Raw genomic sequence first — 21578 nt, 5'->3', positions numbered from 1 at the left:
TTCAATCATAAGTTAGTTGTAAGCATGTACTAGTTTATATATAATTGCACCACTGCCTCTAATGGATAGAATGTGTCAGACATGTTCAATATCTAGCCTTTTGTAGTAGACTTGCTTTCTACTGTCTGGAAGTTAGAAAAGAGAACATACATGGAAATAGGATTGTAAACCAATAGAGATTCTCCTTGAGGTCATGTGATAGAGAACTGCTTTTGGAGCATATAATCATGAATGTGCTATTATCTCATCTGGTACACAGTGTGTATTTGATATAAGCTGTAGCTTATCATCTCAAAAAGTATGTAATTAAACCAAAAAAGATGGATTCTTATGATTCCCCAGAGGTCAAAGGGAGGGAAGGCAGCATAATGTGATCCGCGGGGCTTGCTCTTGCTCCAGTGAGCTGTAGAAAAATGGCCTTAGCTTTCGGAAACAGAGGTGTATTTATTGCCAGATCTCTTACTCAGTATTACCCCAGTGAAGAGTCACGTCAAACAGGGTATTAAAATGGGAGCAAGTTAAATATTTTACCCATTGACAATAAGTATTGAGTGGAAGTTGTATGTATTGTGACAAAAGCCATGCGGTTCTGGTGTCCGTAACTGAGTGTATATGTAACTAGCTGTCTGAAAGGTTTGGATAGCGGTCACAGATATAATCCCCATTCATTTTACTGTGTTGAGGAAGGTTTTTTAACTGAAACACACTCTGTTTGCATTCCAGAAATATAAGCATCAATAAGCACAGCATTCCAGAACTGATAAGTACCGCAGGAACAATACTGTGTGCAGAACTGTCATCCCCAGTATATTTTGGTACCGGTCTCTGTACATTCAGATCCAAGTCAGCTGAGATTCCCTTCATGATTTACTTAAATTGTTCCAGGTTATTTTGTCTCTTGAGAATCTGAACTGCATTCCCATTATGTTCCACACTTGCACCTCACTACCTTGTTGCTGCTCACATTACAGATTCATGTGGATTTGATGGGATAATAAGGTGGAGTTTAAATTTCCCCTGTGTGGGAGTTATTTTTGGAGCATTTTTCTCTTGCATTTCTTTTTATTCCAAAGGGTTGATTAGACCCTATGATTTTTATTTCCTGAGATGTGTGTATGTCTACAGTCATCGATGAGTACCTGGAAGTATAGATCAATCCATGGTGCTACATTTCTAAACTAATACTCTTTTTCGCAAGACCAATTTTCTCTCTTCTTCCAAAAGATTCAGCTTTAACTTTTAATGTTTGGGATTTGTCCTGTGGGCAAGTACTTGTCACACTGCTATAAAATCTGAGCTGAGTCTAAGTACTACTTTTAAAGTTTCAAGCATACAATATATCAAAGACTAGATATAGACAGACTGATAAAATGCACTAATTATATCTAGGCAGATGTTGTTCTCACTACATACAAAATTTAGAAGTAAACTGCTTGTTACCCTAAAATAACATGGGATGAGCATTTTTTAATGTTTTATTATTTTATTGTTGTTTATTATTTGTACTATGGTAGCACCTGGGGAGCCTTGGACACAGGTCAGGGCCCCAGTGTGCTTGGAGGTGTACAAACCCAGAACAAAAAGATGATCCCTGGTTCAAAGAGCTTACCATTTTGTAGATTCTTCAGCTTTTCACATGGGATCAGTAATAGAAAGTGCTTGGGATATGGCAGTAAATATAGAATTTACATTGTAACTGGATTTTTGACTTGACAATGATTTCAGTGAACATCCCTATGAAATTTTAAACCAGAGATAAGAGTGAAAAAAGCCATGCAGGAAACCATGTAAAAAGAAAAGTCAGAGTGCGAAACAGAAAAATATATTTAAAATAAAAAAGTCAAATTAACAACTTAAAGTAGTGTTATCTTAGGGGATTTCAACTGTATGATAAAAATATAAAAGCAGTGTTTGTAGAATTGCAGTAGCTATTTCATAGTTAAAACTGAAGCTGATTTCCGATTATTTCTGATTTTTAAACCTCGCCCTCTATCTACTTCAGAGAGAGAAAGAGAGATTCTTCCTGAACATTTGCCTACTGCATCTCATCCCAGAGGTGGCTATTACCTGAAAAGTTTGGTAAAAATCAGAAGAGAAGTTTTAATGCTGTGATGATTTGAAAATTTTACCCCACATTCACTTCTGAAGACTTTTCTGTGTTGGCTTATAATAGCTACAGAATGGTTTTGCCTGGTTTGATTTTTAGCCTTGCTGAAGAGAAAAAATGTACATATTGCTGAAGAGCTAGACGGGAAATGAAAAAGTTTTAAACAGCTTGTGATACTCCACACTGCTGTAGGATATACGGGTTCATTAAAGCAGGACTATAAAGTAAAGCCAGTGGGTAAGTAGGTCCCTGAGGGAAAAGAAGATCTGGCCCAAATCAGCCATGACACACCAACAAGTCTGGAATACAAGAAGGAATTGTGACAGTGAAGGACCTGTATACTATCTAAAAGAGGTTTTGCAAGTTAAGAACGTGGGCTTTCTCCATCTTGTCACTGATAGTTTAGGCCCATTTCTCTTAGAACTGGTCAGTATTTTTGGAATGTCAGAAAAAAATCATGTTTCAAAATTTTGAAAAATAAATAAGAAAAAGTATTGACATTTTTGGCAACAGTTCCTTCTCATGCACCCAATGGACTCTTTACAGAGCTGGTTAAAATGTTTCAAATTAAAAAAGGAGGAAAAAATTAAAATTCTTAATGATTATCCCTTTTCGTTGACCATCTCAAATCTCCACCCTTTATTCCTAAGGCTAGATCCATATCTCAGTTATATTATTTTAGATTTGGACTTACTGTGGATTTACACCATTGTAATTGACCTCACAATCTGTTTTTATTTTCATTGTCGCTGATTAAGTTAGCTAAGTGCACAGATTTAAAAAAAAAAAGACTAAAAAATATCCACACATCCCCATACCATTGAAATTTATATCACTGAAACTTTTTTTTATATAAAAGCTTTTATGGTGATGATTATTAAATATTAATGTCCAGAGGCCCCATTTTTAGGTGCTGTTCAAACGCAGGTAGGTCTCTTACCTGTATGTGTATGTCTTTTCTCTTACAGCATAGGTGGAGAAGTTGCGAGAGGAAATGAAGGAAGCTATGTGGGCAAACATTTCCGCATGGGATTTATGACAATGCCTGCTCCTCAGGACAGACTGCCGCATCCTTGCTCTAGTGGCTTTACCGTGAGATCTCAGTCTCTTCATTCGGTTGGGGGTACTGATGATGAAAGCAGTAGCTGCTCTCGTAAACAACCTCCACCAAAACCTAAACGAGATCCCAACACCAAACTGAGCACCTCATCTGAAACGGTCAACTCTGGAACAAGTAAGAGTGGGAAACTACCGGACAAGACTGAAGGTAAGCAATACAATTATTTGAAACATGGTGTTAGAGAGACCCAATGTTAAGGTCAACCTATTTATAATATTTTCCTGAAACACTGCAAACATGTTACCTGTAGTTTATGTAACCATGCCAGTACTGTTTTCCTAGACAAAATTACATTACAAGAGTACTTACAAAAGTAAAGTCTCTCTCTCAGAGCTATAGCAGTAAAATATTGCCAAAGGTAAAAAATAGTTGCAGAGGTGGTATATATTGCCCAGAGGCAACATTGGCTTTTGTAAGGAATGCTAAAACAACCATTATTAGATGAATCAGCCTAGAAGGATTCTTGCCTTTCTCCTGATCTTCCCAGTTTAGGGCAAAACGTGTGCCCTCTCTTTCCACCCCAACCCCTCAGCAGTAACAGTGAAAAGGAGGCAGGGTACAAGTTCCTTCCTTCACCACCACAAACTGTTTAGGAGGCGACAACTTATTAGGATCTTTCCTTCCTCCCCTCCATGCTAGAATTCTTTACTGGAGCAGGAGAACTAGCTGTGCTCCCTACTGGGAGACATCAGGCTAGTTCTGCTTCCTAGTCTGATATGTAAATGGGAGTCCTTAGGGTCAGAATGACTCAGATTATTTTTGACCAGTGCTGGCCTACTCTCATTCCCCACATTAAATATCAGTTATGACACTTGATGTGGTGTATTGCTCACCAGGTGTCTGTCCATGGGTGCTGGGTTGTGGTCAGAAATACTTGTTAGCTTTGTTCATGCTATAACCCTTCTTTAACCAATCAGATTTTAAAAAGGCAATAAAAAAATCTCAAAACTTCTATCTCAACTGGCTATTTATAGACAGAGATTAAATTAGATCATAGTTTTATATCTCACATATGTTGGTAAGTAAAACAATCTGAAAATGGAATTTATCATGCTTATTTCATTGTGTCACTCTGCCCACAGATCCAGATCCAACTTCTAAGGCTCCAAACCCAAGCTTTAAACTGCTGCCATTTAAAAAACTAAGCTGTTTGACATAATTTTCCTTCATTTCCTCCTGAATTTATCCCCACAATATTTCACTGGCTCAAGGCCCAAAAGAGACAATAGTAAGCCTTGTATCACTGACAGGTCTGATATCAAGTGACCTTTTGGCTGTCTGCTTTGGATTGGGGAGATTCAACTATGGAAAATTACGAAACAAAGCTGTTGTTTTCTGTAAACAAATATAGGACGTTTTGCAAAGATGTTTGCACAAAAATGGTGTGGGTATACTTTAATGGCAACTCGTGATAATTCCAACTCTGGTGTCTATAATCTGGCCCACTGGCTAATTTGGAAGAAAATTAATTTAACTTCCCAGGCAAGAGAGATTTGTCAACATCATCTTTAATATAATGCATGTTTTCTTTTTCTTCTATTCTATAATGATCCATTTTGGAAAAAAAATGATAGGGCTTCTGTCTTGTGACCCACTTTCTCTTCCTCTTCCTGATGCTCGTAAAGTCAAAATATTGAATCTGTCACATCACAATAATTCCATAGCAATGGATGTTTTAAATATGACTCTGACAGTAGATAGGAGAAACTTGACTGGGAGTTAGCAAGTCCTTCCTTGTTTAAAACATAAGAATAAGCATAAGAATAGCATAAGAAACAGAAAGGTAGTGGCTCCTTAAATTGCTTTTGGTATAAGAATTCTTGTTTCCAAATTTGCTATAGTGTGAAAATCTTTTTAACTTGTGCTGACACACATTAGCCCAACTTCATTATACAGCAATATGATAATGCTCCAGTGTATGTTTTATCACAGCATATTCAGGTTGCCTGTGATTTAAGGAGCAATTTCTGAGACAGGGACCTCTCTTTAATTTGATCAGTATGTTTCTATATCTCTGTGTACACTATCACGCTATATTATTCTTTCTTCTCTCTGCCCCTCCCCTTCCCCTTAGTAATTAAAGGGCCTTCATCAGGTGACATTTGTTCCACATTTTTGGATTTATATAACTGAGCCTTTACAGAATCTAAGGCTGTCTTTCCATGGAGATTTAAACTTCCAATAGAAACAGTTGTTTTGTAACCCATATCATGTCATTGCCCTAGTGCTTGGCAACCTGAAAGAGATATTTTAGAAAGTAAGCTCCTTCCCGGTGGGGACATTATCTTGCTCTTTGTCTTGTAGGGCACATAACTAATATAAAGAGGAGTGAAACTGACTGACATATTTTCACTGCCTGGACTTAAAGAAATACAGAAGGGAACAGAACAGAATAAGGAGTGACTGTGTAAGTTCTTAGGGACAGGAACCCTCTCTTTGTTCTGTGTTTGTCCATGGCTGTGGGTCCTTGGCACTGCTGCAATATAAATAATTAAATAATAAAAACCAGTAAAAAGACAATTAGATTTTAAAAGTTGATTTTGTTTTAATCCTTTAATGTGTGGTTAGTAAAAAGGGTGAGGAATGCACAGGAGACATTTTTTTTCCCTCAGAAGCTGTGATTTTCAAAAATGCTGAGCTTTGGTCTAACTCTGTCCCTGCTGAAGTCAAGGGTTGTTTTACCATTGACCTTAATGGATGCAGAGTCAGGTCACTTTTGAAAATCCTCACTTATGGTGTGTGTGTGTGTGTGTGTGGAGAGAGAGAGAGAGAGAGAGTGTGTTACCTGAATGTGAGGCATCTACCCCACTGCTCTGTAATTCTGTCTGATAAAAGCATTTCTTTTGCTCAGTAACCTCTACAAGTAGTCAACTTGTGGAGGATATTTAGCTTTGGAGAAAGGCAATTACTAATACTTTAATTGGAGCTGTTCAAAAGGCAGTGCCTCTCATAAATTCCCAGTTACCTCCCCACCCAAGCTGCTAACCACCTGCAGTGAGCTTGAACTGTTGCCACATGAGCTAAACAGAAGTTGGACTGAAATGGATTTACAGCTTTCAGTAGCTTTATGCAGTTCTCAATTCCTTTTGTTTCCTACATTGTCTAATAATTTATTTAAAGAATGATGTTTCCTGGCTTATAACCAGCTTTTTCCTTCCTAGCTGTGTGCCTGTTAGTGGAAGAAATACGTCAGAAGATCCTCATTATGCGATACATTTTTTCCCATTCCCTGGCTGTTGCTTCATATTTCAAGGGCAGTGTTTTTCCTTGACAACTCCTTGTGTGACCCTATAGAGTCTTGTTGTATGGATATGAATCAGGGCAGCATTTAGCCCTCAATAAGTATTCACCCCAAATACTTAAGTAGCTTTTTCTGATATTATTTTGCCAGGATCCTCACCCTGCTACTAAGCTGAACTACCCTTAAATTACTTATAGCTAAATTACAGCTCTTCCCAAGCAACAGCTGTGCTGTGAGGTTGCGAAGGTGTAGCACCTAAGTAGGAGTGACTGCAGACAAAGGAGGAGATTTTCCAGATGGCAGTTAAGTGCCCAACTCCTGCTGAAAATTAATGGGAGTTGATTCCCTAACTAACATCTCTGCCATTGAAAATCTTCCCCAATATGCCTAAATAGGGCAGAGGTAGACACAGTGCCTTCAGTGGTGCTAGAAAAATGCAGTCATCGCTTCAAAAAACAAAAACAAAATGCAGCATGCATTTCCCCCTAGCTCCAGCCTTCAGGCCAGAAAGCCACATTACCCTTTCATTCAGGAATTGCAATCAGCAGGATCAGGTCCTGCCTGATTTTGCTGGTAGGCAGAAGGAACATCTCCCTGTAACTATGAGTGTACTTGTCCATGCAGAAGATAGCCCCAGTTTGGCCCTTGAGCTGCAACAGTTGCTTGTTCCCAGTTGCCTGGATTCTAACAGGAACTAACAGCAAAGAGCTCAGTCTAGCCACCCTGTTAGCTCTGAGATATGCAGTCACTGATGGTTGTCTCCTTTGCTTATTTTTAGCTGAGGTTGACACTGCAGGTTTGGATCTGCAGTTTCAATAACCATGTTTCTGCTGCAACCCCCCTTTTGACTGGCAGACTCCCACAGCTGAATTATTTTTCTCAGCATTCCACGCCACCTTCTGTCTGCTCTGGTATATGTTTTGATCCCTCCAATCAGAAGAAAGTGGAACAAAAGCAGAGGTTCCAATGAAGCTCTAATAGCTTTCTGCCAAGAACAATGAGCACAACGTGATTTTTCTGAGGAATTTGTAAACCAGTTTTGAATCCACACAGGAGTATCTTCTACCACTTGAGGCACATATGCATACTCATTGATGTTAATGGAAGTTACAAGCACTGAATAGAGAATAGATCATGCAGTATTAAAAGACAGGACCATCTAGTTACCAGGTTGGGAATTATTCCATTCTGGGGAACTGATTGTTAGTACTGTAAGCTATGACATACGAGCCTGCACTAGGATTTGTGTGCTTAATGGCTTTTTTTAATTTGATGAAGTCACTTTATACATAATACATTTCACATTTCTATTTTGTGTGTGGACATTGATCGTTTACTTGGGGTGACATTCCACATGCAAAAAGAGCACAAGATGAGAAATACAGCCTGTCTGCAATATCTATAAATGTATTTATTACACTTGTTACATTATGTTTAACCTAGTGTATAGGTACACACAGCTGATACCTTTTCGTTGTGTTGTTTGCACCTCAGGGAGACATAATAATAGGCCTTCTCATGGTATTTCTACTAGCCATGAGCTGAAGTTCTGTGAGAAGATTAGGATTATTTTAGTCTATTGGATGTCTCCCTAAAGCATTAAAAGTCACTGGAAAAACAAAGCTTGGGTTTCCATTGCCTCATTGCTAGAGCTGACCTGAAAATGTTGAATGCAATGGCACTACTCGAGTAAGGGTTTATGGGATCAGGTCCAAATATTAAATCCCACACACATCCTTAGAGATTATCCATTGTAATGCCTATGTCCTGTAAAACTCATGTGGAGCTACAGGAAAGAGAACGGAACACAGCTGAACTCATTATTCCATAGAAAATAAATTAGATTTCTATCCTCGAACCTTTTCCCTTACCTTCTTGTTCATTTAGGCTCTAATTTTACTCCCATTAAAGCTAATGGCAAAACTCTCATTGAATTGAATGGAGCAGGAACTTTAAAAGCATTTCCTTCCTAAGGAGTTGTTCAGGCAAATTGCTGAGCACCCTCAACTCACATTGATTTCAGTGGAAGTTGAGGAAGCTCAGCCAAAATGAGCCCTAAGAGATTTTTTGCCTGGTTCCTAGTAAACCTATTGACCATTCTGCAGTTTGTCACTACTTTGTATCCAATCACTGTTTGAATATAATCCTCTTGGTTGGTACACAAAGTTGCCACTTTCATATCATCCACGTAGATTAATGCTGGGTGACATCAAGTAACATATGCCTGACATGCTGCAACTGTGTTTGTCACTTCATGCTTTTCAGTTTATAAGCATGCTGTAAATACAGCAAACAGTGCTATGTTAGGGTAACATGCACACTATGGTCAGCTAAACAGAACACATCCTCCTCTCCATGAGGTTACAATGGGCCAGAATGGGACTTTAAAAAATGCAGGGGCAAAACCAAAAATAATTGGTGTTTGTTTTACTGATTCTTCTTCTTATGTCCTCAAACTGCTTTCAACCATGTCTGTGCACATGTGATTGCCCGATCATTGCACTCTGCCAGGTCACTCGAAGAGCATTCACGCTCAAGCAACTGTTATTGCAGGAGATGCTTCAAGTTTCTGCTGCAGTCACAGATCCGGGGGCCAGTGATGTAGCCGCACTTGATCAGTGCATCTCTAGATGAGCCAACTCCACTATGGCATTGATTAGGGGCATGTAATCCAGGGCTGATCTGCACCAGGTAGGTGCTCGACTGCTGGGAGCTGGAGCAAAGGGGCTTACAAGGTCGTTCTCCACTTTTGTTTGCCATAACTGAACACTTGTCTGTTTGGGTGACAATGTTAGGGTTTTAACAATGGCAAGACAGCTTTGTTGTGACTTCAGTTGACTTGGAACCAGGGTCATATAGTGGAAATCTTAGATCTGCACATTAGCTTTGTGTGCTCAACTCTACTGTAACTTCCTGGAGTACCTCCGGAGGAGCAATACCTCCAAGGATGAAGAGGCTGTTGATATGAATAGGCTTACGGCATCCTGTAATATAGCAGCAGGCAGTATTATATGCAGGGTCTAGCTTCTTTGCGTGAGGGGATTGTGCCCAGGCTGCATGAGTGTGTTCACCAAAGGAGTAGCAATGTGCCAGTTGATCGCACAGTGGACAGGTTTGCACCCCACTTTGGTGCGCTTGCTGAGAATATTGTTTTGTATGCTAACTTTGGCTTTCGTTTTCTCGATGTGGGTTCTAAGGGACAGTGTGTGTTCGAGAGTAACATCAAGGTATATAGGATTTATGGAATGAGTAAGTTCCATTCCAAGCCATCTGATTTTGAGTTCACATTTGACTTCTTGGTTTTTGAGATGGAATGCACCGATGGGTTGCTGCAGGGTACTTACATAAGGTGTTAAGTACATTTAGCTACTCGCTCCTATGTCACATTCTTTGTGTAGATAAATAAACCATCTTATGTCAGAGCAGCTTGGCTGGTCATTTATGTAGATGTTGAATAATGCAGGTGTTGAGACACTACTTTGTGGGATGCCATTCTTCTGTTGTCACCAGTGGCTCCATTTGCCACAAAAGTTCACAAAGAATCTCCATCATTGTCTGTATTAGCTTCATGCGGTGGTGGTTCTTCGTTATTGTTCATACTTGGCAATTGTAATGGTCACTGCTTTGAACTACAGGCATCTCAGCTGGAATACACAAGTTCAGATTCACATTCTGTGGAGTTACACTGGTTTCAGTGGGCTTGCACAGGATTGTAAGAGTGGCCAAAATGTGGATGACAGTACATTTGACCTCTTTGTTGTCAACAAAAGAACTAAAGACCATAATTTTGTGTCCACTACTTGATGCAATGTTATAATTCTTGTCACAGCTTTATTTTTAACACCTTTCGGAGATGATCAAGAATAATATTTCTTCAGTAAATATTCCTGAACTGGTTAGCATGTAAATTACACTTGAGTAATTCCAGCTTTTCAGAGGATTAATAGAAAAATAAAAACAAAACTGCATGCACCTAACACTAGGCTTAAGTGTGACACTAATGTATGGCTCTGTGTTCAGGGAGTGTGTGGGAGGGAGAGGGGGGAGACCTGGTGGAGCTCAGAGAGGAATTTTGCTATGTAGAATCCCTCCAGCTCTCCAAAGGGTACAGGTGGAACACCAGGTTCAGCTGGCACTCCACACCAGTACGAAGCCAGTGCCACACCAGTCCCAAGCCAGTGCCACTTTGTGTGCTAGTGCAGAGTGGGGAGCAAGACCATTCCCCAGACTTACTCCCTCTCCCCACCCACACACACCAAGGGAGTAGAGAGGGAACAGTCCCTGTGCTTCTTTGGTTATGGCTATACTAGGCATGATATCCCTGCTCATGTGCACATACTTGCACTTGCATACTCATTGAGCCAGCATGAGTATAAATAGCCACAGTAGCACAGGTAGCAGGAGCATAAGCACGGCTGAACCATGCTGATTACAAACTTGCCTGAAACATCTCGATCTGTACTCTGTTTGGCTACTACCTGTGCTACTCCAGCTACCGTGCTATCTGTACTTGTGCCAGTGTGGGTATGCGTACACGAGCCGGTGAATCCCACCCCCCAGCTCACAGTGTAGATGCAGCCATTGAATGCAGTTGAACCTGGCCCTTTATCATTTATTTATTTATGTTACTATTTGTTTTCCAATACCATCTAGAATCCCAAGCTGAGACCAGGGCTCCATTATGCTTAGCACTGTATAGCAAAAGACACAGTCCCTGCCTTGGAGAGACTATCACCTAAACAGACAGGCAGACTAAGCAGAAGAGAAGGAAATAGCCATCACTGCTTTACAGGATTAACTGTCTCCTCCATAGGGACAGTTTTGACTGAATTAGATTTGTGTTTTATAACAATGGACGTTTTTAAATGTTTGGGTTTTATTACCTAGGGTGAATAAATACTACAACAGCAGCAACAAAACACCCCTCAGTCAGGTAATCACGGGCCCTAAGAAAACTCTGAAACAACAATGAGGTTTACTTTAAAGCTGCCAGTAATGACAATACTCCAAGCCTGAGCACCCCTGTGGAACTAGTTTATTTTCTTACATGTGAGCTTTTAAAAACAAAAACACAGAAGCCCCAAATATTGGTCCATTGCTCTGAATTATTTATTAGTTTGTCTTCAAAGCTGAGATGAGTGATCTTGACAGCAATTATAGGATGCTATTTACATTCAAACTCTTACTCCATGCAAATAATTAGTCCCATTGTAGTTAATGGCCTAGTGGTTAGAGCACTAGAGTAGGACTTAGGAGACCTGGGTTCAATTTCTGGCTCTGCCACTGGCCCACTGGTTGCTCTTGGTCAAATAATGTCATCTTTCTATGCCTCATTTTCCCTATCTGTAAAATGGGGATAACAATACTGCCCTCCTTTGTAAAGCAGTTTAACATCTACTAATGAAAAGTGCTACATAAGGAGATAAGTGTTATTGTTATATATTACTTAAGTAAATTAGGAGTAATCACCAGATCAAAGCTGTGCAGGATCAGGTGCTAGCTGATGCACTGGTGACAGGTGGTATAGTGACCTCTGGAACTGCAGCGGTAAATAGATGAAGAAAGACATTCTGAAAAGAAAAAAGGCACAGAAAACCTCCTGGATTTCCCCAATATTTGGAGTCTCTCTCTGCTGGCAATAATGTACTATAAGGAAGGCTTTGAGGGTTTTTTTGTTTTGATTTGTTTTTTAAAAACTCTCTCAATTACTATGGAAACAGAAGTCTATAGTAACATAACAAAAGAGGGAGATTTGTTTCAAAAATTGCTCCAGGATCTCCTTGCCAATATTCTTGTTGATGTCAGTGATGTTACCCAATGCAAATAAGGTGGCAAAGTCTGGCCTGCAATCAGTCTGATTCTGCAAGATACTTAGCATCTCAAACAAGGTTAGAGCTCCATTAACTCACAGTGAAATCAATCACAGGAGGTGTTAGGAGACCTGAGTTTCCCTCAGCAATGGGGCTGCTTTGTACCACCCTTCACTATTGACTATGTCTAAATGGCATAGTGGAGTTCTTAATTAAGTAAGAGCTTCATTTTTCAGTAGCAGCAGAACGAGCCAGGTTATAAATACTGTGCAATAGCTAGTTTCCACTTTCCTCTCACAGCCTTAGGACTCAAGTGCGTGAAGCAGTTCCTGAAGTGAGCTGATTGAATTCAGTGGGAGCTGAGGGCACTTGGTGCTTCGCAGTAAGTGCTCAGCACCTTATAGGGCAAAGCTTCTTAATCTGTGGAATCTTGCTTGTCAGAAGAGAAGCTGGATCATTGCTGTAGCTGTCATTGCAAAGCCTTCATACTTGGTATCTGCTAATGCACCATAAGTGGGATCCCTTTAGTGGGGGCAAGGCATTATTATGACTTGAAGCACAAGGAGACACATCTTCAGATAATGTAAATTGTCATCGTTCCATTGTCTTCAGTGGATCTGTCCCAGATGTCATATGCAGGGTTGTTCCTATGCAAGGCCATGCCAATGGCTTCAGTGTGAGCAGTTATGTGAAACACACCAACTCTATTTGCCACTTTTTCTCCACATTGTTTCCTTCATGTCTGTTCTAAGTGAATAACGTTAGCGTCTGAGGTTTCAATTTTTAATGGGTTTTACGTAGGTATGGAGAAAAAAATCTAGTTCCTTTCTAAATGAATTTGTGCTGTGCAACCAATTTCAAGAAGGATGTGCCAACAGCAATGATAGGTGAAGGATAAAGGGAAAAATAACAAAGAACTTTGTTTCTGTAATAAGCACTCGGGATCAAATTCTCCTTTCATGTATATCCAGGCTACCCCACTGACTTCAGTCAAATAAACTGAAATCAGTGGGGTTGCCTTGCAGTAATTCAGAGAAGCCCGTTTACAGTGATTTGCTTTCTCCTTTGACTGTGATCATCTCATATTCATGTGAAAGAGGCTCAGACTTTAATAAAAAGCCCTGCTTTCACCATTTTGGTGCAAAGAACAGCTTTAAATGACAATACTATGGTCCTGAGTAGGATTACTAGAGAGCAACTATGAAAAAACAGAACGGGGGTAGGGGGTAATAGGTGCCTATATAAGAAAAAGTCCCAAAAATTGAGATTGTCCTTTAAAAATGGGATCTCTGGTCACCCTAGTTCTGAGTCTCATGTACACTAGAGCCCCTGTGCACCATTCGGAAATACACAGGGGCCTTAGAATGAGTGCGAATGTAATTTATGTCCCCTTTATGGTGTCACTATAGTGTCAGAGCAGAGATTGGGGAATATATTTCACTTCAGAAACACCAAAATATTCTTGATGTTGGAAAGTTTTGGTGTTTCTGAAATGAAATATTGAGGAATTTCAGTTCTGTGGAAACTTTTGAGTTTTTGGCTTTTAGACACAGTTCAGGACAAAAACTTCTGAATGCTCAAATTTTTTTGTGGAACTGAAATTCCATTTCCCAGCCACCTCTCCCCAGCAGGCTTTTAAGCCAGGCATTTTGTCTTGCTATGAATTCATACTGAAAAGGAAAAACTACATGATATGCAGTTATGCATTCCTGTCAGGGAGAACAGAGGGAGACCTTTCACTTCTATGTCCAGAGCCTCTGTTTCCTTTATCTGGGGGCTGCATTTTACTGTAAGGTTGGGATGCAGTAACCACTGGGGAGCAGCCACAGGGAAGGGAAAGGAGGAGGAATCTTGTACGCAAATGAAAGTCACTTTCAACACATTCTTTTCAGCTGCAGGTTACTTTCTTCTCCCTTCCTCCACCTGTTGTGGAGATAAAGATAGGGAACTTTCCTTCAGTAGGGCTCTGTCCCTCTTCCAGTTGAGCACTGTTTAAAAGTGTACCACAGGGGTTTTCAAACTGGGGGTCGGGACCCCTCAGGGGGTTGCGAGGTTATTATATGGGGGGTCATGAGCTGTCAGCCTCTACCCCAAATCCTGCTTTGCCTCCAGCATTTATAATGGTGTTAAATATATAAAAACGTGTTTTAATTTATGAGAGGGGGTCACACTCGGAGCTTGCTATGTGAAAGGGGTCACCAGTACAAAAGTTTGAGAACCACTGGTGTACCACCAACTAAAGAGCCCCAATTTACACTAATGTATCATCAGTGAGGTCCAAATCAGGCCCTTGCTACCCATAGTAGTTGGGTTGAACCTTAGTAGTAATTGAACCTTAAAGTGAAGGAAAGCAATTACTTACAGAATGGTGAGTGAGATAATTAAGCTTATCTGAAGAAAAACTCACACTTAGCCACTCTTAATTCATGGCGATAATTTAATCTGTCATGGGAAGGAGGAGGAAGGCGGAGCCACCACTATGGAGATGGAACTGAAATGTGAAATTGCTTTGAGGCTCTTTTTTTAAATCTGATTACACTGAGCATTTGAGAGCTGCTCAGCCTCTGACTGCAGAGATGTTATATCTGCAGGCTGCATATCCCTGTGAAGTGCAGCTGAACGGTTCTAACAATGCTTTGTTCACTTCAACTACCATTATAATCACCCCAGAAAATGCTCAGTGACAACCTGCAGAATCTGTTGCTGTGCGGTTATCTTGTGTCCTTTTGACAGAGACGGCATAGCTCCTTTAAATGAACTCTTGGTCAGTAGGTATAATTCTTCTTCCTGATGCTTCTGCTGTTGCAACTCAGCTGGCCCTTTTGATTGACATTGTACTCCTCTCATTGTGATCCTGCCTTTCTGAAGTGTAAGTGTCAACACAGAAGCATGCCAGAGATGTCATTCATCCTAAGCAATGTGGTTTATTTAACAAAGGGCTCAAGAGAGAGGATTGTACAAAGGGCATGGAACTTCTGTCTGGGGTTACTGGAAGCTTCTTGTTCTTTGACACCAGTTGAAAGCATTTAGGAAGTGAAGAAACATTTCTAAGGACTGCCATACCCATGCAATAGCCAAAAGTGATTTATTGCAATCTACAATCCATAATCTGCCAATCTGGCAGCCTCCTTTGATGGGCTGAAATTATTTTGGAAGCTTGGCAAGCACATCATGAACAGTATAAACGAATGGTAGATTTGACATCAGCCATGGCATCAGCAGGTGGAAGACAAGTGGATATAAACAACTGGTAGAGTCCCCCATCTGGTGGATGAATTCTCCACGCCTGTGTCCCCTTCCACATAATCATCATTGAGTCCCTGGCCAACTACCAGGTGAGCTAAAAGGGAGCATTTTCCTGGCCAAGTCAAATAAGTAAATTAAATTTACTGTCCTTCAGATGGAATTTACTCTTTGTATATCCTGTATTTTTCTCTCACTCCAGTAGCTGCACGCAAGGGTGGCTTGTCATCTTCGCACACTGCTGAGGCTGTTCATTGGTTGTTCTGTGTGAGAGTACAGTGAGACCCAGTGTTGCAATTCTTCTACATTGCAAAATTCTCTTTGCAATGGCTAGACTCAGTAGGCCAAGTTGAATCCTTGTGTAAATGGGCAGTCAGAAGAGTTGCAAAGGCTGAATTTGCCCATGTGCATGTGTACATTGTGTGCATTATTGTGTCCGAGACCAAGGTTCAAAAACAGTCTGCCATTTTTAAAAGTGTCTAAGTGACCTAGTTCACTCAGTCTCAGTGTGACTTTCAGTGGGATCAAGGTGCCTAAGTCACTCAGATGCTTTTGAAAATGCTCAGCTGAGTGAAAAGGGATCTTTTCTCTTGTTGAGTCAATAGACGTTCTGCTAAGCTTGCCTTAGCAAACTGCATAGCCTATAGAAAGCTGCAGACAATATAGTAAACGTAAGTACTATGGCACAGAACACATATTTTTGTAAGGCATTCAGCAAATATGATGATGAGCATGAGATAGATAGCTTAGGGAGGAGATTTGTCCTAGAGCTAGGCTATCATGACAATAGCACAGCTCAGTCGCTGTGGGGAAAAAAGGCTCTTTTCAGTTAGCCTCTTGCAAATTCTTAATTCTCAATATGAATTGCAGTCAATTTGCTGGTAACGATGAGAATATAGTGATATCAGTTAATTTATAGTAGAATAGCAAATGTCCTTAGTTTCATTTCCTTGGTGACAGTGAAAATACATGCTGATTTCAAATTTAACTGCTTTACTCTTTTGTTACTCTGTAGATGCTTTTCCATACTCTCATAGCGGATGTGATGAGAGGGCATTTTTTCATTCAGCGCTCCAACCAGTTAAGCTACAGTACATGAGCCTTAGGCAGACACTGCTAAAATGCAATATCAGACTAGTTAGTAAAACCAACAACAAACAAGCACATATGTTTTGTAAATTCATTTCTTTCTGAGCATGGTTCAGTAGTTTCATTTGTACATGCTTCAAGTAATTCATCTAGTGATACTTGTTGTTATATATGAAATGATCAGGCGATATATTCAGATCCTCCAGATTATAGTACAGTTTCAGTATTTTCATATCTGATCACTTTAGTCCTAGTCAGGTTAACGTATATTCTGTAGAATGATATAGTTTGTGGATGTACCATCTTCTGAAGACACTGGATTGGACACTGCTCTTGATTACACTGGCATAAATCAGGAATAATTTAAATTATTACACTGGAATTGTTCAAGCAATATTCAAAGAGGGTTTTTTCCTAAATCATTATCCAGCAATGTCTGCTTGTAGAGGGACTCTTAAACATCCACTTCTTTATTTGCCAACAGTTGAGCCTGGTCCATCATTTCCTTTCCGGAAAAGGAGGCCACTTCAAACTGACAATTGTTTTTAAGGAGTTTTTTTCCCACCTTTGATGGCATTACATTGCCTGAAAACAAGAGCTGCCCACACCATGAAATAGTACAGAAAGGCTTAATGGCATAAATGTTCCATTTGTTCACCAAATATTGACTTTTTATTTGTCATTTGCTTGCTCACTGTCATCTCAGTTTTCTGGACAATTGAGGTTGATCAATTACTCAGTCTTGAAGGGATCTAAAATATGCAACGCAAATTCAGAGATACAAGGTCTGTAGTTGAGAGGGGAATCAGTTATTTTACAATATTCTGGGAGTCTTTTGTAGATTCTTCATTGTGAGAGAGGTTATTTAATGCAGCTCAGTATGCCAGAGAAATGCACAGAGAAGCAGAGGTCTAGTATGGTTGAAAAGAGAAGACAGCCTGAAAGTTTGGTGCTCCTAGGCCTTGAGTGTAGGAGGAGTGTTCCCTCCAGCACAGAAAACTCTGAGGCCCAACTTGGCAGTAGCATATCTTCAGGCCATGGTGTTTATCCATCCTTCAATATGTTGATGCAACATTGAAGGAATTGTTGGATTAAATGCAGATGCAAATTTACTATCAATGGCCAAATTCTGCTTTCTTTTATACTGCTGTTAATTCTCGATTATCGTCTCCTTTTGAGTCAATTGGTTTACACTAGTGTAAATGAATGTATTTGGCTTTAAAGAGGTGAAGGGAATTATGACCAAAATCTGGGATGTAAATATTCTTGAAGAAGCTTCCTTAAATGTAGCCTGAAAGCACCTGAGGCCACTGAGGGTGTCTCTCCACAGTCAGGGGCAGCCTGTGGCAGCAAACCTCCGAGCCCAGATCAACAGACTTGGGTTTAAGGGGCTCACGTTACCATGCTAAGAACAGCTGTGAGGACAATGCTTTGTTTGTGCAGCTCAGATTGGGGCTTGGGCTCTGAAACCCATCACCATGCTTCAGCACTCTAGCTCCTGCCCAAGCCACAACATCTACACAGCTATTTTAAGTGCTATAGCACAAACCTGAATCTGTTGATCCAGGCTTGGGAGCTTGCTGCCACAAGCAGCATAAACGTACCTTAATTGATATCAGAGTGGTATTTCATGAAGCAGTCTTTCAGTCCCCTCACTTGACTGTCTGAGTCATTCTTTAACCACCCACACATGGTCTAGTAAGGGAGGGACATAAATTATTTGGGGTGTGAGTGGGGGGGAGAGGAATATATATGTAGCAACATTAAATTTCTGTCAAAACCAACTACTGCTAGAAGGACCTTTACACTGAGTGCTCTTTAATCTGTTGTCCCTTCCTCTCTGTACTTTTTCTTATTAGCTTGTTATTAGAAAACTGAAAGCTGGTCTGTGTGTAAAAAAAACAAAAACAAAAAACAAAAAAAAAAACCTCACGGACAATAATACTCTGAGAGCCAGCTTTGGTTGGTGACAAAAATATGCTCCCTAGTGTTACCCAAAGATGATGTTTAGATGGTCAGGTTATCTGCCGAGAGACAGCTTTATATGTTTTATTGATGTTAACAGATCAAGAACATTTGCTATAGCAAGTTCTTCAGAGAGGAAAAGATGGATGTTCAACATAACGAGAGCTCAATACATGTTGTGCGAGCCTCTTTATTTTTTACTATTTGTATTACAGTAATAAATTTTGGGCCCATTGTGCTAGGCATGGCATAAACACAAAATAAGGAACAGTCCCTGGTCCAAAGAGCTTGCAGTCTAAATAGACAAAGAGCGGTAAGGGAAACAGAGGCATGGAGAAATTAAATGACTTGCCCAACATCACACAACAGGTCAGCGACAGAGCTGGAAATTTAAACTACGTCTCCTGAGCGCTAGTTCACTGTACTATCCATCGGAATATGCTGCTTTCTCAATTCTACTTGCCAAATTCATCTACAGTACAAATGCAATTAGAGACACGTAGATCCCAATCCAGCAATGCACTTAAAGTCACATGTAACTTTAACCAGGAGTCATCCCACTGAAGTCAATAGGGCTACTCAAATGCTTAAACTTACATATGTGTATAACTGATTTGCTGCTTTGGGGCCATATTTCCTTTGATTAAATGGTGTAAGTAACAGAAGAAAATAATCTGTGATCTACAGTTAAAACCCAGAAATTACTGGATATCAATGAAAGGAATACTATAGCCTTTTGTTCTGTGGGTTCTTTCTAAGGGAGACACAAATATAGACTGAGCAATTCCTATTGCTAAGCAAATATAGTCTTTTAAGAAGAACGTATTTAAATTTGTAGTTTAAGCAGCTGGAAATCTTTTGTTTAGAAAGAAATTCAGATTTAAAATTACATTTGATGTGGCACCTTTTAAACATTGAAAGGTAGGAGTTTAATTGTTTCATGTACTCAATTTTCTTCATGCAGTGGGCTGAACTGCACAGTACATTGACTTCGTGTGGGTCTCAAAATCTGGTAAACAGTGAAGGCACAATAGAAAATGACAAACTCATTTGATTTAAAAAATTGTCCTTTTTTCCATACACTGAGCAAATAATGAAAAGAAATGCCACAACATGATTTCATAGTTCAGCCTCTGCTTAAAGAAGAAAAAGACTTCCAAAGGCTAGGATGACAAGAAGCAGGCTGAATTTCCAAAATTAACTGTGAAAGGCAGATTATTTAGGCATGTCTGAAAGCTATGCGTAACCTTTGTGCTACAAATATCTCATTTCAAAAATGTCAGACTCTGCTTATTCAGGAGGGCTGCCCAGCAGGCTATTTTAAGCTCCTTGTTTCTAAAGCACAACTGCCTCTATAGCTTCGTTTATTAGTCATATTTCTTCATTCAGTCATTAGAGGTATTACTAATGGTGGTAGAATTGTATTCAATGTGGAGATTTGATATCAAAGTAGTTTTAAATTCACTGAAGTTCTAGCTTATTTCTAAAGTTTAGCAGCTGATCACAGTGGCTTCTATCCTCAGCTGTGGCTGGTTTGGCCTGTTTCAACAGTACAAAGCAGCACTAAAGCTAGGAGATCCAGCTCTTGTAGGATCCTCTGAGCAATTGGGACTCCACAGATGCTGTAGCAGAATCACCATAGCAACTCCTAAACCATCCCTCACCCAGCCAAGTTCAGAGTTCCTGCTAGGCTTTCAAAGACTGCCTACCAGCACTGTATCCATTTTATCTATATGGACCACCTAAGGTACAATTCCTCCCCGAGCTTACCCTGGAATGGCAGTGCAGCTCTGCACTACCCCAATACATAGCTAATTCTTACAGGCACAACCTAGGCGTGAGCATGGTAACCATATATATTCATCTCTCCTTCTAAAGATAACACTGACAAATTAATCATTATGGTAAAATGAGGCACAATTTTACGTTGCCCACTAAGGGAATGTGCACCTTGCACAGAGGGATGGAATCCTTAGTCCCAGCCTGCTCTTGCTGGAGTTGGAGCTGCTCCATGTCTGAGACCACAGGGTCTGAGCAGGAAAACCAGTTGTGCAGTACAAATCCCCTCATGTGACTTTGTGGGCCAATAGATCTATGCAATTCACACTTTCTCACTGACCATGCCCTCTGCCTTCTGTCATGCGAGCCCCTGTGGAGATTGGACCCATGGCAGGCAGAAGACTGCAAAAAGAATCCCCAGGCTGATATCACAGTTGGATCATGCTGATTCTGCTGCATTTGGGGCTTTCTGATCCTGGGATTGGGGAAGGATTCGGTAGCAATGTACCAAAGTTGTATTTTCTTTTCAACTAGCCGTGCAAATGGTAGTATGATGATTGTGAAACAGTATTACAATCCAGTCACAGTACACAGTCCAGAAACTTAATACTCAATCTTCCATCTCAAAATTGTTCCTTGTAATCCTGTTATAACCAGGAACAGTAGCTTCAGATAGTCTAAAATTGTTCTATTTTTTCAGAGTTTCTTAAGTATTTTTAACTGTAAGCAATAGTTGGTCAGAAAAACATTCCTAGAATCATTTTCTGATGGAAAATGCAATTACATCAAAATCAAAATGCTTCATAAAATCATCTCAATGTTGCCAAAATTTTATTTCAGAGAACAAACGGGGGGGGGGGGGATTCCAACAGTGTTGAAATGCTCCATTTTAACATTTTTTCAGAAGTTAAAAACTTTGTTTTTTTCCTTTCAAGATGACTTCATCTTGATTTTTTTAAAATTTTCTAGTAATATAAAAAAGCCAAAATGTTTTGGCTTTTATTTTGTCAAAATAAAATATTTTTATTGGCCTGAAAGAATTTTTCCCCTGAACATGTTTTCACCAAAGCTTGCTGGCTTGTTTCTAAAATTGGAATGAAAACAAATTTTGAAATCTCAAAATCCTTCTTGACACAGAATTTCTGTTCTCCACAAAGTCCTAGTAAATTTTTTTCTAAACCTTAATATATCAAAATTGAATTTTAATACATCGAATACAAATCA

At 39.9% G+C, this 21578-nt stretch overlaps 1 protein-coding gene across 1 annotated transcript in view; it reads left to right on the top strand.

Annotated features, from left to right (window-relative positions):
* NYAP2 (neuronal tyrosine-phosphorylated phosphoinositide-3-kinase adaptor 2) overlaps nucleotides 1–21578 on the top strand; it is a 183563-nt gene that overhangs the window by 84570 nt on the left and 77415 nt on the right. Inside the window, exon 3 of the mRNA XM_075068533.1 lies at nucleotides 3076–3374. Coding sequence (XP_074924634.1) covers nucleotides 3076–3374 — 299 coding nt within the window. The remainder of the gene's footprint in view (nucleotides 1–3075; nucleotides 3375–21578) is intronic.

This window comes from Chelonoidis abingdonii, chromosome 8 (genome assembly GCF_003597395.2).
Source record: "Chelonoidis abingdonii isolate Lonesome George chromosome 8, CheloAbing_2.0, whole genome shotgun sequence".
In the NCBI taxonomy this organism is placed as follows: domain Eukaryota; kingdom Metazoa; phylum Chordata; order Testudines; family Testudinidae; genus Chelonoidis; species Chelonoidis abingdonii.
This window is presented reverse-complemented; position numbering and strand designations above follow the sequence as displayed.